Source organism: Mustelus asterias, chromosome 15 (assembly GCF_964213995.1).
Source record: "Mustelus asterias chromosome 15, sMusAst1.hap1.1, whole genome shotgun sequence".
NCBI classification, from domain to species: domain Eukaryota; kingdom Metazoa; phylum Chordata; class Chondrichthyes; order Carcharhiniformes; family Triakidae; genus Mustelus; species Mustelus asterias.
This window is the reverse complement of record NC_135815.1, coordinates 525798-544031: the sequence shown is the minus strand read 5'-3', so window position 1 is coordinate 544031 and position 18234 is coordinate 525798. Positions and strand designations below refer to the sequence as shown.

At 45.9% G+C, this 18234-nt stretch overlaps 1 protein-coding gene across 2 annotated transcripts in view; it reads left to right on the top strand.

Annotated features, from left to right (window-relative positions):
* Positions 1 to 18234, top strand: part of gpn1 (GPN-loop GTPase 1) — a 92747-nt gene that overhangs the window by 16654 nt on the left and 57859 nt on the right. For both annotated transcript variants that reach the window (XM_078229320.1, XM_078229319.1), the window contains exons 2-5: positions 15476 to 15569; positions 15846 to 15885; positions 17450 to 17516; positions 17902 to 17939. In XM_078229320.1, coding sequence (XP_078085446.1) covers positions 15476 to 15569; positions 15846 to 15885; positions 17450 to 17516; positions 17902 to 17939 — 239 coding nt within the window. The remainder of the gene's footprint in view (positions 1 to 15475; positions 15570 to 15845; positions 15886 to 17449; positions 17517 to 17901; positions 17940 to 18234) is intronic.

The window sequence follows — 18234 nt, the reverse complement described above, 5'->3', positions numbered from 1 at the left end:
CACTTTGCTCTGCCACCCATCTTAATATCATCTGCGAATTTTGACACACTACACTTGGTCCCCAACTCCAAATCGTCTATGTGAATCGTAAACGATCGTATGGTGCGCAAGAAACAATACTTTTCACTGTATCCCAATACATGTGACAATAAATCAAATGCAAGTGACTCGTCAAAGTCTGTCCATCATCTACAAGGTGCAGGTCAAGAGTGTGATGGAATACTCTCCACTTGCCTGCAGGAGTATAGCTTCAAGAGCACTCCAGAAACTCAAAACCATCCAGGACAAAGTGCAGCCCACTTGCGTGGTGCCCCATCCACAAACATTCACTCCCTCAATTCGTGGCATCAGTGTGTAACATCTACAAGATGCAACAACTTACCAAGCTTAATTGGACAGCACCCTCCGAATCCACAACTACTGCCATCCAGAAGGACAAGAGCAGCAGATACTTGGGGACACCACCACCTGGAAGTTCCCCTGCAAGCCACACACCATCCTGACTTGGAAACATGTCACCATTCCTTCACTCTAGCTGGATAAATTCCTGGAACTCCCTCCCTATTAGCACAGTGAGTGTACCTACACCACGTGGACGGCAGCAGGTTCAAGAAAACAGCTCACCATCACTTTCTTAAGGGCAACTAGGGATGGGCAATAACATAGAAACTAGAAGCAGGAGTAGGCCATTCGGCCCTTCGAGCCTGTTCCGCCATTCATCTTGATCATGGCTGACCATATTCAATATCCTGACCACCCCCCCCCCCTCTCCTCCCATATCCCTTGATCCCTTTAGCCCCAAGAGCTATATATAATTTCTTCTTAAAAACACACAATGTTTTAGCCTCAACTACATTCACTACCCTCTGGGTACAGAAATTTCTCCTCACCTCAGTTCTAAAAGGTTTACCCCTTATCCTCAAACTATGACTCCGAGTACTGGACTCCCCCACCATTGGGAACATCTTTTCTTTCTGAATCCACTCTGTCTAACGCTGTTAGAATTTTATAAATTTCTGAGTTCCTCCCTCACTCTTCTAAACTGCAGTGAATATAATCATAACCAACTTAGTCTCTCCTCATATGAAAGACCTGCTATCTCAATGATCAGCCTGGTAAACCTTTGCTGTACTCCCCTTTTAGCATGGACATTCTTCCTCAGATAAGGACACCAAAACTGCACAAGGTACTCTAGGTGTGGCCTTACCAACACCCTATACAATTGCAGCAAAACATCCCTGTCCCTATACTCAAATCCTCTCACTATGAAGGCCAACATACCATTTGCCGCTTTTACTGCCTGCTGTACCTGAGCGCTTACTTTCAGCAACTGATGCACGAGGACTCCAAGGTCTCACTGATTATCCACCTTTCTCAATTTACACCCATTCAAGTAATAATCTGCCTTCCTATTATTGCAACCAAAATGGATAACCTCACATTTATCCACATTATACTGCATCTGCCATGCAGATGTCCACACACTCGGCCCGTCCAAATCACGCTGAAGCATCTCTGCATCCTCCTCACAGCTCACCCTCCCACGCAACTTTGTATCATCTGCAAACTTGGAGATAATACATTCAGTTCCCTCTTCCAAATCATTAATATATAATGTGAACAGTTGGGGTCCTACCACAGATCTCTGCGGAATCCCACTCGTCACTGACTGCCAATCAGAAAAAGACCCATTTATGCCAACTCTTTGCTTCCTATCTGCTAACCAGCTTTCTATCCATCTCGAGACATTACCTGCAATCCCCTGTGCTTTAACTTTACACAATAGTCTGTTATATGAGACCTAGTCGAAAGTCTTTTGAAAGTCTAAATAAACCACATCCACTGGTTCTCCTCAGTCAACTCTACCATAAATGTTCGTCAAGTCAGCGACGCTCACATCCCATAAATGAATTTTAAAAAGTTTTGTCATCTGCAGATCTTGAAATTCCTCTGCACACCCAAGTCGAAGTCAGTAATGTAGATAGAGAAAAGCAGTGATCATGTACTCGCCCTGCGGAACCCCATTATATACCATCTTCTAGTCCGAAAACAAACACTAACTACTTCTCTCTGCTTCTTGTTATTCCATGGGCCTCAAATTTGGTGATGAGCAGATTATGTGGCACTTTATCAAATGCTTTTCAGGAAAGTGCAGCTTTAAAGTTGTTTGATTATTAAATCCAAGTGACTGTTAATTTTGTCCCTGACTATTGTTTCTAAAAGTTGGATCTGTATTGTGATCCACTTAGGAATAAACAACATATAGAACTAAATGTTGAGAACTAGATGAGACTAGAACTAAGAACATTCTAGGGTATACAATGTTCCAAAAGGACAGGCCAAAGGGGAAAGGAGGTGGGGTAGCATTGTTAATCAAGGAAGGTTTCAGAGCTGAGTTGTGATAAAGGCAATGGATAGTGATGTAGAATCGGTTTGGTTTGTAATCAGGAAAAGCAGGGGAAGCAGGGCGGGAGTAGTCTATGGATCCCCAAAATGTGACCTCTCAAGAAGTCAGAGCATATCACGGTGAGGCTGCACCTGGAGCATTGTGTTCAGTTTTGGTCACTTTGCTATAGGAAAGATGTTATTAACTGGAGAGAGTGCAGAAGAGATTTACAAGAATGTTGCCAGGACTCAAGGGACTGAGTTATAGGGAGAGATTAGACAGGACTTCTTTCTTTGGAACGCAGGAGACTGAGGAGTGATATTGAAGAGGTGCATAAGATCATGAGAGGCATGGATAGGGTGAATGCACTCGGTCTTTTTCCCAGGGTTAGGGAATTGAGAACTAGAGGGTATAGGTTTAAGAGGGGAAAGAATTAATGGGAAACTGAGGGTACCACAGAGGGTGGTACGTATGTGGAATGAGCTGCCGGACGAAGTGGTTGAGGCAGGGACATTGACAACATTTAAAAGGAATTTGGACAGATACATGGATAGAGGTTTAGAACCATAGAAAATTACAGCTCAGAAACAGGCCTTTTGGCCCTTCTTGTCTGTGCCGAACCATTTTTTGCCTCGTCCCACTGACCTGCACTTGGACCATATCCCTCCACACCCCTCTCATCCATGAACCTGTCCAAATTTTTCTTAAATGTTAAAAGTTTACCTATTATGTTTACCTATTTACCTATAAAAGTTTACCTATTATTTACCATTTACCACTTTATCCGGCAGCTCATTCCACACTCCCGCCACTCTCTGCGTGAAGAATCCCCCCCTAATATTCCCTTTAAACTTTCCTCCTTTCGCCCTTAACCCATGCCCTCTGGTTTTTTTTCTCTCCTAGCCTCAGTGGAAAAAGCCTGCTTGCATTCACTTTATACCCATCAAAATCTTATACGCCTCTATCAAATCTCCCCTCAATCTTCTACGCTCCAGGGAATAAAGTCCCAACCTATTCAATCTCTCTCTGTAACTCAGCTTCTCAAGTCCCGGCAACATCCTTGTGAACCTGTTCTGCACTCTTTCAACCTTATTTACATCCTTCCTGTAACTAGGTGACCAAAACTGTACACAATACTCTGTAACTTTACCATAACACTCCAACTTTTATACTCGATACTCCAATTTATAAAGGCCAATGTACCAAAGGCACTCTTTACGCCCTATCCACCTGTGACGTCACTTTTAGGGAATTCTGTACCTGTATTCCCAGATCCCTCTGTTCAACTGCACTCTTCAGAGTCCTACCATTTACCCTGTATGTTCTACTTTGGTTTGTCCTTCTAAAGTGCGATATCTCACACTTTTCTGCGTTAAATTCCATTTGCCATTTTTCAGCCCATTTTTCTAGTTGGTCCAAATCCCTCTGCAAGCTTTGAAAGCCTTCCTCACTGTCCACTACACCTCCAATCTCTGTATCATCAGCAAATTTAGCTGATCCAATTTACCACATTATCATCCAGATCATTGATATAGATGACAAACAACAATGGACCCAACACTGATCCCTGCGGCACACCACTAGTCACAGGCCTCCACTCAGAGAAGCAATCCTCCATAACCACTCTCTGGCTTCTTCCATTGAGCCAGTGTCGAATCCAATTTACTACCTCCCCATGTATACCCGGTGACTGAACCTTCCTAACTAACCTCCCATGAGGGACCTTGTCAAAGGCCTTGCTGAAATCCAGGTAGACAACATCCACCGCCTTCCCTTCATCCACTTTCCTGGTAACCTCCTCGAAAAACTCTAATAGATTGGTCAAACATGACCTACCACGCACAAAGCCATGTTGACTCTCCCTAATAAGTCCTTGTCTATCCAAATATTTGTAGATCCTATCCCTTATCACACTTTCCAATAACTTGGCCACCACCGACGTCAAACTTACTGGCCTATTATTTCCCGGATTTCTTTTGGGACCTTTTTTAAACAACGGAACAACATGAGCCACCCTCCAATCATTTGGCACCTCCCCCGTGAATACTGACATTTTAAATATATCTGCCAGGGCCCCTGTAAGTTCAACACTAGCTTCCCTCAAGGTCCGTAGGAATACCCTGTCCGGTCCTGGGGATTTATCCACTCTGATTTGCCTCAAGACAGCAAGCACTTCCTCCCCTTTAATCTGCAAAGGTTCCATGACTTCCCTACCTGTTTGCCCTATTTCTGTAGACTCCATGCCAGTTTCCTCAGTAAATACGGATGCAAAACAACCATTTAGTATCTCCCCCATCTCTTTTGGTTCCATACACAGTCTACCACTCTGGTCTTCAAGAGGACCAATTTTATCCCTCACTATCCTTTTGCTCCTAACATACCTATAGAAGCTCTTTGGATTTTCCTTCACTCTGTCTGCCAAAGCAACCTCATGCCTCCTGATTTCCCTCTTGAATAGCTACTTGCACTTTTGATACTCCTCGAGCATCTGATCTGTTCCTTGCTGCCTGTACATTTCATACAACTCTCTCTTCCTCTTAATCAGTGTTACAATCTCCCTCGAGAACCAAGGTTCCTTATCCTATTTACCTTGCCTTTAATCCTGACAGGAACATACAAACTCTGCACTCTCAAAATTTCTTCTTTGAAGGCCTCCCACTTTCCATTTACATTCTTACCAGAGAACAGCCTGTGCCAATCCACACTTCCCAGATCTCTTCTCATTTCATCAAATTTGGCCTTTTTCCAGTTCAGAGGGAACCTGCAGATGTAGAGTATTCAGATTTCCAAAAGGCATTTGACAAGGTACCACATAAGAGCCTGATGCATAAAGTAACGCTCATGGAATTGGAGGATATGTGTTAGCGTGGATTGAAAACTAGCTGCCATACAGAAAACATCCTCCCTGCATCTACCCTGACTAGTCCTGTTCGAATCTTTTAAGTCTCTATGAAATCCCCCCTCATTCATCTGAACTCCAGCGCAAACAATCCTAACCTAGTCAATCTCTCTTCATACGTCAGTCCCGCTATCCCAGGAATCAGCCTGGTAAACCTTTACTGCACTCCCTCGAGAGCAAGAACATCCTTCCTCTGAAAAGGAGACCAAAACGGTACACAATACTCTAGCTGTGGCCTCACCAAGGCCCTGTATAATCACAACACATCCCTGCTCCTGTACTCAACCTCTCGCAATGGAGGCCAACCTACCATTTGCCGCCTTTACCGCCTGCTGCACCTGCATGCGTACCTTCAGTGACTGGTGCACAAGGACACCCAGGTCCCCGCTGCACACTCCCCTCTCCCAATTTACAGCCATTCAGGTAGTAATCTGCCTTCTTGTTTTTGCTTCCAAAGTGAATAACCTCACACTTATCCAAATTATACTGCATCTGGCACTGATTTGCCCACTCACCCAACCTGTCCAGATCATTCTGAAGGATCCCTGCATCCTCCCACCCAAATTAGTATCATCTGCAAACTTTGAGATGTTACATTTTGTTCCCTCATCCAAATCATTAATATATATAGTGAATAGCTAGGGTCCCAGCACTGATCCCTTTGGCACCCCACTAGTTACTGCCTGCCAATTTGAAAAGCATCCATTAATTCCTACTCTTTGTTTCCTCTCTGCCAACCAGTTTTCTATCCATCTTAATACACATCCCCCAATCCCATGTACTTTAATCTTGCACGATCATCTCTTGTGCGGGACTTTGTCAAATCACCTAATGCCCTCTCGAATGTCTCAATTGAACCTGCCTCCATCACATTTCCAGGCAGCGCGTTTCAGACCTGAACCAAAAGTCAATGCTCTTAGAAAATCGTTGCAATGTTTGACATGGTTTTTCAAAAGAGAAATCATCTTTGAATTTTTCAGGATGCAACCAGTAAAGTAGGCAAAGAGGAACTAGTAGATGTAATATACTTGGATTTCTAAAAGGTATTCAATAAAGATGCCACAAAAATTTAATATGCAAGATGTGGGCTTATGAAGTTGCGATTGCTGTATTGGCAGAGTTGGCTTTGGACACAGTGTGGAGGTTTGGTGAGGAGAGGGAAATTTAAAATATCTTTCTAAAAACCTAATAATTTTTGTATTTGTGTTTAACATTTAATTGCGAGTATTGTTTACCTTGTAAGTCTTATCCAGGAGTCCAAGGGGAGAGAAACCGTCTACTAGCAACAGGGCAGCATGGTGGCACACTGCTGTCTCACAGCGCCAGGGACCCGGGTTCGATTCCCGGCTTGGGTCACTGTGTGGAGTTTGCACGTTTTCCTCATGTCTGCGTGGGTTTCCTTCCACAGTCCAAAGATGTGCAGGTCAGGTGGATGGCCATGCTAAATTGTCCCTTAGTGACAGGGGTACTACCAGCTAAGGTTTTTCCTGACAATTGACAATGTTTTCATGGTCATCAGTAGATTTTTAATTCGGGATATTTTTCATTGAGTTCAAATTCCACCATCTGCTGTGGTAGGATTTGAACCCGGGTCCCCAGAGCATTAGCTGAGTTTCTGGATGAATAGTGTAGTGATAACACCACTAGCCCAATGTCTCCCCATTGTCGTAATGCCCTTTACCATGATGCTTTGCAGCAATCTGCCTTTGGCTAAAGTGAGCAATGATTCTTAAAAATACACTAATATATTCAAATTATCAGTGTATGTGTTTTTAAATCATAATCACTTCTTTAAATCTCTTACTGCGTTTCATATGTGTGTAAATTGCTTTCTTGTTAGCTTAAATTGTTTTAGTCATTTAACTCAATGCTGGTAGTTCTGTTAGTGTCTTAATGTTTAATGGTTTAAAAATCTTTACTAGCCTATAAGGATTTCCCTCCCTTGTATCTCTAGAAACATTTAGAGTCAGTTTTTATATTCCCAACTATCTTACTTTTGTACTCTATTTTCCCTTTCTTAATCATTCCCTTGGTCTGCCTTTGCTGAATTTTAATTTGCTCCCAATCCTCAGGTCTATAGTATTTTCCTGCCAATTTATAACCACCTTCTTTGAATCTACTACTATCTCTAATATCCTTTGTAAGCTATGGTTTGGCCACAGTTCCCTTTCCACTCTTGCGCCAAATAGGAATAAATAATTTTTGGAGTTCACCTATTTATTCCTTGAATGTCTGCCATTGCCTGTCCATTGTCTTTCCTTTCAGCGATGTTTTCCAGTCTGTCGTAGCCAACTCATGCTTCAAACCATCAGAGTTACCTTTATTGAGATTCAGGACCCTCGTCTCAGAATCAACCACCTCACTATCTACCTTAATCATCCCAAGGGTTCCCTCTCAACTAGATTGCCAACTAATCTTTTCTTATTCCACAATACCCAGTCCAGGATGGCGGAGAGGGAGGTGCACACGGAAAGATGGGGAGGGAGAAGCATTAAGGGATGGGTTGTGGGGCTGGGGGGGGGGGGGGCAAAGCAGGAGGAGGTGGTGGTGGGGAGGGAGAGAGTATGAGGTGGGGTATGGTTGGTTAAGTTGTGGAGGGGGCGGTGAGAAGGAAGGGAAAGAAGCAGACTGGGGATATGGAGAGAAAAAAATCTTGAGAGGGAGTCAGAGCGACAAGAGAAGTTGTGGGAAAATAGTGAGAGAAATCGAGGGATAAGGAATGGATACAGAACATAAGAACTAGGAGCAGGAGTAGGCCACCTGGCCCCTCGAGCCTGCTCCGCTATTCAATAAGATCATGGCTGATCTTTTTGTGGACTCAGCACCACTTACCCGCCCGCTCACCATAACCCTTAATTCCTTTACTGTTCAAAAAATTATCTATCCTTGCCTTAAAAACATTCAATGAGATAGCCTCAACTGCTTCACTGGGCAGGGAATTCCACAGATTCACAATCCTTTGGGTGAAGAAGTTCCTCATCAACTCAGTCCTAAATCTGCTTCCCCTTATTTTGAGGCTATGTCCCCTAGTTCTAGTTTCACCCGCCAGTGGAAATAACTTCCCTGCTTCTATCTTATCTATTCCCTTCATAATCTTATATCTTTCTATAAGATCTCTCCTCATTCTTCTGAATTCCAAAGAGTTCAGTCAGTCGACTCAGTAGACTCCGTCTACAAGAGATGTAATTGCTGGGCCTCTGCCGGAAATCTCTGTCTCTTCATTGGACACGTGAGGTCCCTGAGGATTGGAGGATAGAGAATGTGGTACCATTATTTAAGAAGGGTAGCAGGGATAACCCGGGTAATTATAGGCCAGAGAGCTTGACGTCCGTGGTAGGGAAGTTGTTGGAGAGGATTCTTAGAGACAGGATGTATGCGCATTTAGAACGGAACAATCTCATTAGTGACAGACAGCATGGTTTTGTAAGAGGGAGGTCGTGCCTTACAAATTTGGTGGAGTTTTTTGAGGAAGTGACAAAAACGGTTGACGAAGGAAGGGCCGTGGATGTCGTCTATATGGATTTCAGTAAGGCATTTGACAAAGTCCTTCATGGCAGGTTGGTTAAGAAGGTTAAGGCTCATGGGATACAAGGAGAGGTGGCTAGATGGGTAGAAAACTGGCTTGGCCACAGGAGACAGAGGGTAACAGTCGAAGGGTCTTTTTCCGGCTGGAGGTCTGTGACCAGTGGTGTTCCGCAGGGCTCTGTACTGGGACCTCTGCTATTTGTGATATATATAAATGATTTGGAAGAAGGTGGAACTGGTGTTATCAGCAAGTTTGCGGATGACACGAAGATGGCTGGACTTGCGGATAGCGATGAACATTGTCGGACAATACGGCAGGATATAGATAGGCTGGAAAATTGGGCGGAGAAATGGCAGATGGAATTTAATCCAGATATATGCGAAGTGATGCATTTTGGAAGAACTAATGTAGGGGGGAGTTATACAATAAATGGCAGAGCCATCAAGAATATAGAAACACAGAGGGACCTAGTTGTGCAAGTCCACAAATCCTTGAAGGTGGCAGCACAGGTGGAGGTGGTGGTGAAGAAGGCATATGGTATGCTTGCCTTTATAGGACGGGGTATAGAGTATAAAAGCTGGAGTATGATGTTGCAGCTGTATAGAACGCTGGTTAGGCCACATTTGGAGTACTGCGTCCAGTTCTGGTCGCCGCACTACCAGAAGGACGTGGAGGCTTTGGAGAGAGTGCAGAGAAGGTTTACCAGGATGTTGCCTGTTATGGAGGGTCTTAGCTATGAGGAGAGATTGGGTAAACTGGGGTTGTTCTCCCTGGAAAGACGGAGAATGAGGGGAGATCTAATAGAGGTGTACAAAATTATAAAGGGCATAGATAAGGTGAACGGAGGGAAGCTTTTTCCCAGGTCGGAGGTGACGATCACGAGGGGTCACGGGCTCAAGGTGAGAGGGGTGAAGTATAACTCAGATATCAGAGGGACGTTTTTTACACAGAGTGGTGGGGACCTGGAATGCGCTGCCAAGTAGGGTGGTGAAGGCAGACACGCTGGCATCGTTTATACCTGTATAGTCACATGAGCAGTCTGGGAATGGAGGGGTACAAACGAATGGTCTAGTTGGACCAATGAGCGGCACAGGCTTGGAGGGCCGAAGGGCCTGTTTCCTGTGCTGTACTGTTCTTTCTTTCTTTGTTCTTTGTTCAGTCTCTCCTCATAAACCAACCCCCTTAACTCCGGAATCAACCTAGTGAATCTCCTATGCACCCCCTCCAGTGCCAGTATATCGTTTCTCAAGTAAGGAGACCAAAACTGTACACAGTACTCCAGGTGTGGCCTCACCAGCACCTTATACAGCTGCAACATAATCTCGCTGTTTTTAAACTCCATCCCATGAGAAATGAAGGACAAAATTCCATTTGCCGCCTTAATTACCTGCTGCTCCTGCAAGCCAACTCCTTGGTTTGCAGGAGCAGCTGGTAATCTCCTTTCAAGAGAGGAGGGCACCTGTACAAGAAGGATGGGTCACAACTAAATTGGAAGGGCACGAATATCCTGGCTGGGAGTTTTGCTACTGCAGTTCGGGTGGGTTTAAACTAACATGGCAGGGGGGTGGGGATCAAAAAATTATGTCTACAAGTGTAGAGGCTGCGGACGAGCTTGGGGCTAGGACAAGGCTGGCAAAGAAGAAGAGCACTCTGGGGGAGGATGACCTCACTGGGCCTGGAGGTCTAGAGTGCATCTATTTCAATGCAAGGAGGTAGCAGGTAAGACAGACGAACTTAGGGCCTTAATGCTTACGAGGAATTTGGATGTGGTTGCGGTGACGGAGACTTGGTAGAAAGAGGGACAGGACTGGCAACTGAATATTCTGTGGTGCAAGTGTTTTAGGCGAGACAGAGGAGTGGCCAAAAGAGGTGGGGGAGTAGCAGTATTAGAGAGCATATTACAGCGGTGCAGAGGGAGGACAATTCAGAGGGGTCGTGTAACGAGTCACTGTGGGTGGAGCTCAGAAACAGGAAGGGCGCAGTCACTATGTTGGGGGTATATGACAGGCCCCCCAACAGCCCAAGGGAAGTGGAAGAACAGATATGTCAGGAGATAATGTAAAGGTGCAGGAAAAATAGGGTTGTTGTCGTGAGAGACTTCAATTTCCCTGGTATAGACTGGAAATCGCGTAGGGCTGGGAGTCTGAATGGGGAGGAATTTGTAAAATGCGTACAGGAAGGTTCTTTGGAACAATATGTAGATAGCCCGACTAGAGAGGGGGCTATACTGGACCTAGTACTGGGGAATGAGCCCGGTCAGGTCTTCAAAGTTTCGGTAGGGGAACATGTGGCAAATAGTGACCACAATTCTGTTAGCTTTAGGATAGTGATGGAAAAGGATGAGTGGTGTCCCAAGGATAAGGTGTTGGATTGGGGGAAGGCTAACTTTAGTGGGATTAGGCAGAAATTGGCAGCTGTTGATTGGAAGAGGCTGTTTGAGGGTAAATCCACATCTGGCATGTGGGAGTCTTTTAAGGAACAGTTGTTAGGGCTGAAGGATAGGCATGTGCCTGTAAAAAAGGATAGGAAGGGTAGGATTCGAGAACCGTGGATAACCAGGGAAATTGAGGGATTGGTCAAAAAGAAAAGAGAGGCGTACGTTAGGTCCAGGCAGCTAAAAACTGGGAGCTCTGGAGGAATACAAAGGAAGTAGGAAAGAACTCAAACGAGGAATTAGAAGGGCAAAAAGGGGTCACGAAATGTCCTTGGCAGACAGGATTAAGGAGAATCCCAAGGCATTTTATTCATATGTTAGGAACAAATGGGTTGTCAGAGAAAAAATTGGACCTCTCAGGGACAAAAGTGAGGAATTATGCTTGGAGCCCAAAGAAGTAGGGGAGATCCTAAATGAATACTTTGCGTCGGGATTCACAAAGGAGAGGGATGTGTTGACTGGGAGTGTCTCGGAGGGGAGTGTTGACCCGTTAGAGAAAATCTCCATTACAAGGGAGGAAGTGTTAGGCCTCTGACGCAAATCTTTGTCTCGTCACTGGACACAGGTGAGGTCCCAGAGGATTGGAGGATAGCTAATGTGGTCCCGTTATTTAAGAAGGGTAGGAATGATAACCCGTAAAATTATAGGCCGGTGAGCTTGACGTCCGTGGTAGGGAAGTTGTAGGAGAGGATTCTTAGAGATAGGATGTATGCGCATTTAGAAAGGAATAAACTCATTAACGATAGTCAGCATGGTTTTGTGAGAGGGAGATCATGCCTCACTAACCTGGTGGAGTTTTTTGAAGAAGTGACTAGAATGGTTGACGAGGGAAGGGCCGTGGATGTCGTCTATATGGACTTTAGTAAAGCGTTTGACAAAGTCCCTCATGGTAGGTTGGTGCAAAAGGTAGGATCTCATGGGATAAAGGGAGAGGTGGCTAGATGGGTGGAGAACTGGCTTGGTCACAGAATTATAGATAGACTGCCGTCCCATCGTATCGGGCAATGGGACCCTGTGCGAGAACCTCTCCGGCTATGTCGAGGGCATCCTGAAACCACTACGGACTACCTACAGAAACTCAACGCACATGGAGCAGTTGAACCAGGAGCACTCCTCGTCACAATGGACGTCTCGGCACTCTACACCAGCATCCCCCACGATGATGGCATTGCTGCAACGGCCTCAGTACTCAACACCGACAACTGCCAGTTTCCAGATGCAATTTTACAACTCATCCGCTTCATCCTGGACCACAATGTCTTCACCTTCAACAACCAGTTCTTCATCCAGACACACGGAACAGCCATGGGGACCAAATTCGCACCTCAATATGCCAACATCTTCATGCGCAGGTTCGAACAAGACTTCTTCACTGCACAGGACCTTCAACCGATGCTATACACTAGATACATCGATGACATTTTCTTCCTTTGGAGTCATGGTGAGCAATCACTGAAACAACTATATGATGACATCAACAAGTTCCATCCCGCCATCAGACTCACCATGGACTACTCTCCGGAATCGGTGACGTTCTTGGACACACTCATCTCCATTTAAGGACGGTCACCTCAGCACTTCACTGTACTGCAAGCCCACGGATAATCTCACGATGCTCCACTTCTCCAGCTTCCACCCTAAACACGTTAAAGAAGCCATCCCCTACGGACAAGCCCTCCGTATACACAGGATCTGCTCAGATGAGGAGGATCGCAACAGACACCTCCAGACGCTGAAAGATGCCCTCATAAGAACAGGATATGGCGCTCGACTCATCGATCGACAGTTCCGACACGCCACAGCGAAAAACCGCACCGACCTCCTCAGAAGACAAACACGGGACACGGTGGACAGAGTACCCTTCGTCGTCCAGTACTTCCCCGGAGTGGAGAAGCTACGGCATCTCCTCCGGAGCCTTCAACATGTCATTGATGAAGACGAACATCTCGCCAAGGCCATCCCCACACCCCCACTTCTTGCCTTCAAACAACCGCACAACCTCAAACAGACCGTTGTCCGCAGCAAACTACCCAGCCTTCAAGAGAACAGTGACTAGGCCACAGCAACCTCTGCAAGACGTGCCAGATCATCAACACGGATACCATCATCTCACGTGAGAACAGCATCTACCAGGTACACGGTACCTACTCTTGCAACTCGGCCAACGTTGTCTACCTGATACGCTGCAGGAAAGGATGTCCCGAGGCATGGTACATTGGGGAAACCATGCAGACGCTACGACAACGGATGAATGAACACCGCTCGACAATCACCAGGCAAGACTGTTCTCTTCCTGTGGGGAAGCACTTCAGCGGTCACGGACATTCAGCCTCTGATCTTCGGGTAAGCGTTCTCCAAGGCAGCCTTCACGACACACCACAGCGCAGAGTCGCTGAGCAGAAACTGATAACCAAGTTCCGCACACATGAGGACGGCCTAAACCGGGATGTTGGGTTTATGTCACACTATCAGTAACCCCCACAGCTTGCCTCCTGGACTTGCAGAATCTCACTGGCTGTCCTGTCTGGAGACAATACACATCTCTTTAACCTGTGCTAATGCTCCCTGCACTCACATTGTCTGTATCTTTAAGACCTGGTTGGCTGCAGAGATTTGCATTCTAATCAGTATTCTGTAACTTGATTTTGTGTCTCTGTTCCCTGTTTGAGAGCAGATTTCCACTCCATCTGACGAAGGAGCAGCGCTCCGAAAGCTTATGGTATTTGCTACCAAATAAACCTGGTGTTGTTAAAACTCCTTCTGTGTTTACCCCAGTCCAACGCCGGCATCTCCACATCTTGGTCACAGAAGACAGAGGGTGGTAGTGGAAGGGTCGTTTTCCCGCTGGATGCCTGTGACTTGTGGTGTTCCGCAGGGCTCTGTATTGGGACCTCTGCTGTTTGTGATTTATATAAAAAATCTGGAAGAAGGTGTAACTGGGGTGATCAGTAAGTTTGCGGACGACACGAAAATGGCTGGACTTGCAGATAGTGAGGAACATTGTCAGAGGCTACAGAAGGATATAGATAGGCTGGAAATTTGGGCAAAGAAATGGCAGATGGAGTTCAATCCAGATAAATGCGAAGTGATGCATTTTGGTAGAACTAACGTAGGGGGGAGCTATACGATAAATGGCAGAACCATAAAGGGTGTAGATACGCAGAGGGACCTGGGTGTGCAAGTCCACAGATCCTTGAAGGTGACGTCACAGGTGGAGAAGGTAGTGAATAAGGCACATGGCATGCTTGCCTTTATAGGACGGGGCATAGAGTATAAAAGTTGGGGTCTGATGTTGCAGTTGTATAGAACGTTGGTTCGCCCGCATTTGGAATACTGCATCCAGTTCTGTCGCCACACTACCAGAAGGACGTGGTGGCTTTGGAGAGAGTGCAGAGGAGGTTTACCAGGATGTTGCCTGCTATGGAGGGGCTTAGTTATGAGGAGAGATTGGGTAAACTGGGGTTGTTCTCCCTGGAAAGACGGAGGATGAGGGGAGACTTAATAGAGGTGTATAAAATTATGAAAGGCATAGATAGGGTGAACGGTGGGAAGCTTTTCCCCAGGTCGGTGGTGATGTTCATGAGGGGTCATAGGTTCAAGGTGAGGGGGGGGAGGTTTAACACGGATATCAGAAGGACATATTTTACACAGAGGGTAGTGGGGGCCTGGAATGCGCTGCTGGGCAAGGTGGTGGAGGCGGACACACTGGGAACGTTTAAGACTTATCTAGATAGCCACATGAACGGAGTGGGAATGGTGGGATACAAAAGAATGGTCTAGTTTGGACCAGGGAGTGGCGTGGGCTTAGAGGGCCAAAGGGCCTGTTCCTGTGCTGTATTGTTCTTTGTTTGAGATTCCTGCACAAGGACACCCAGATCCCTCTGCACAGCAGCATGCTGCAATTTTTTACCATCTAAATAATAGTCCATTTTGCTGTTATTCCTACCAAAATGGATGACTTCACATTTACCAACATTGTACTCCATCTGCCAGACCCTCGCCCATTCACTTAGATTATCTATAGCCCTTTGCAGACTTTCAGCATCGTTTGCACACTTTCCTCTTCCACCCATACGAATGGAGAGAAATGAGTAGCGAGGTCGAGAGAGTAACATGATTAAAAAGAGAGGGATGGAGAATGGAACAAGGATATGGGGGGCGTGGTCTGTAGTTTGTGTGTCACCTGAAGATCGCCATGTGATTCTTTTCTGTATTTTTCTTTTCCTACAGAGACTGACTGGCCATCTCCATAGTAAAGGAGCTCCTCCTTACCTTATAAACCTGGACCCAGCAGTACATGAGATTCCTTTTCCAGCCAACATAGGTAAGTGTCCTGGAACTGGAGGGGAGGGGCTAAATGTGGGTCAGGGAGCAGATTTTTGATCTTTCTGGGATGTGGGAGCTGGACAGGTGGGTCAAATGGGGATCAAGCTGGGGTTTCAGTGGGGAGGTGTGGTTGGGATTTTGGTGGGAGGGATTGTAGTATTAGGATGGTGCAAAGGTCCTGGGTCATGGCTGGGTTGTATCCACTTTCCCTTGGGGCCAGGTCTTTGGAAGTTGGTCGGAATGAACCATGGACTGACAGGTCTCTATTTTGCAGATATTCGGGACACCGTGAACTATAAGGAAGTGATGAAGCAGTATCCTTCTCATGGAGGGCTATGACTGGGCACTGTGAAGCATAATGGCAAATATGTGCATGAGGTGGAGGGTATGTTACGTCTAAACAAAGAACAATACAGCACAGGAACAGGCCCTTCGGCCCTCCAAGCCCGTGCCGCTCCCTGGTCCAAACTAGACCATTCTTTTGTATCCCTCCATTCCCACTCCGTTCATATGGCTATCTAGATAAGTCTTAAACGTTCCCTGTGTGTCCGCCTCCACCACCTTGCCTGGCAGCGCATTCCAGGCCCCCACCACCCTCTGTGTAAAATATGTCCTTCTGATATCTGTGTTAAACCTCCCCCCCCTTCACCTTGAACCTATGACCCCTCGTGAACGTCACCACCGACCTGGGGAAAAGCTTCCACCGTTCACCCTATCTGTGCCTTTCATAATTTTATACACCTCTATTAAGTCTCCCCTCATCCTCCGTCTTTCCAGGGAGAACAACCCCAGTTTACCCAATCTCTCCTCATAACTAAGCCCCTCCATAGCAGGCAACATCCTGGTAAACCTCCTCTGTACTCTCTCCAAAGCCTCCACGTCCTTCTGGTAGTGTGGCGACCAGAACTGGACGCAATATTCCAGATGCGGCCGAACCAACGTTCTATACAACTGCAACATCAGACCCCAACTTTTATACTCTATGCCCCGTCCTATAAAGGCAAGCATGCCATATGCCTTCTTCACCACCTTCTCCACCTGTGACGTCACCTTCAAGGATCTGTGGACTTGCACACCCAGGTCCCTCTGCGTATCTAAACATTGTGGCACAACATTGTGGGCCGAAGGGCCTGTTCTGTGCTGTACTGTTCTATGCTCTATGTTCTATCTACACCCTTTATGGTTCTGCCATTTATCGTATAGCTCCTCCCTATATTATATTATTTCTACCAAATGTACTAATGTACAGAAATTGGCCTTTTGGCTCCATAAGAACCCCCCCCACCCTTTTTTGTCTAACCTCAGTCTAACTACATTAACTTGCATATGGACTGCAGCGATTCAAGAAGGCTGCTCACCACCACCTTCTCAATGGCAACTAGGGATGGGCAATAAATGCTGACCAGCCAGCGACGCCCATGTCCCACGAATGCATTTTTAAAAAAAACTTATCCTTCCATTTCTTTTTCCCTCAAGTTTATCTAGCTTCCCCTTAAATGCATCAAAGCTCCTTACTTCAACTACTGTTGCCACACAATTGGTAAAGAAGTTATTCTGAGAATTTCCAAGTACATTTATTAGTGACTTGATGTCTATTCTATAGAATTCTTGAATAATAATTCAGTCTTTCTGATGCGTATAACCTCAGTTTCTGGTGTCATCATGGTAAATATTTTTGTACATTCTCTCGTGCCTCTATGCCCTTGTTGGAATATGGAGATCAAAACTCTTCACTCCCAAGTAAGGTTTAACAAAATCACAACTCTACACTGTGAAATCAACTTCAGTGCTTTGTTTACTCTTTATGACTGGCCAGCCTGAGCCAGCCCCTGACCTCGGGTCTGCGAGCTGATTTGTTTTCCTGAACTGCTGCTCCAGGTATGGTCTTGGACCAAATGGTGGCATCGTCACTGCTTTGAATTTATTTGCCACGCGGTTTGATCAGGTGAGAGATAATTCATTGTAGTCTGAAGTGGGGGAGGATGGGGGCGCAAAACGGCGGGGGGGGGGGTGCGCGCGTGGCCTCCACCGCTAATACCCTGGCTGGACTCTTTCATTTTCTCCCTCCCGCTGGCCTCTAGGCATACCCCTTCCCTTGACCCCCATCTCCCTTTGTCTCCCTCTCTCCTCTGTCAACTTTACCAGTTCTTTCTCTCTTTTCCCCCACTCCCCTCCCCTCCCCTCCACAGTTGTGCTGCACCCCTGCTCCATGATTCACTGACTTTCTAACCCTTCCTGCATTCATCCTCTGCTGTAACCACTTTGAGGAAAGGGTTATTTTATGTATCTTTTGTTGTTAATGCTGTTCCTCTTCACTTTGTCTGCTGCAGGTTATGAAATTTATTGAGAAGAGGCAGCAGGACTGTCGGTGAGTGCATTTACAGCACAGATGGAGCTCGCTGGACCATTGCTGTATCTGTTCCTATCTCCCTGTGAAGTGATTTCCCAGTCTCTGGGAAACTGCCCCTAAGCTTAAAACATTCTCAATTGCAATAACCAAAATTCTTTAGATTGTTGGTTGCGCGTCTTCATGAAGTTGTTCAGATGGAATCCATATAGAGAGAACTGAAATGGGCAAATAAATAATGGAAGCAATCTAGTGAATGCAGTACAGCTAGGTGGAATGAAAGAACAATGGAGTAGATCAGAATCAAAGATAATGC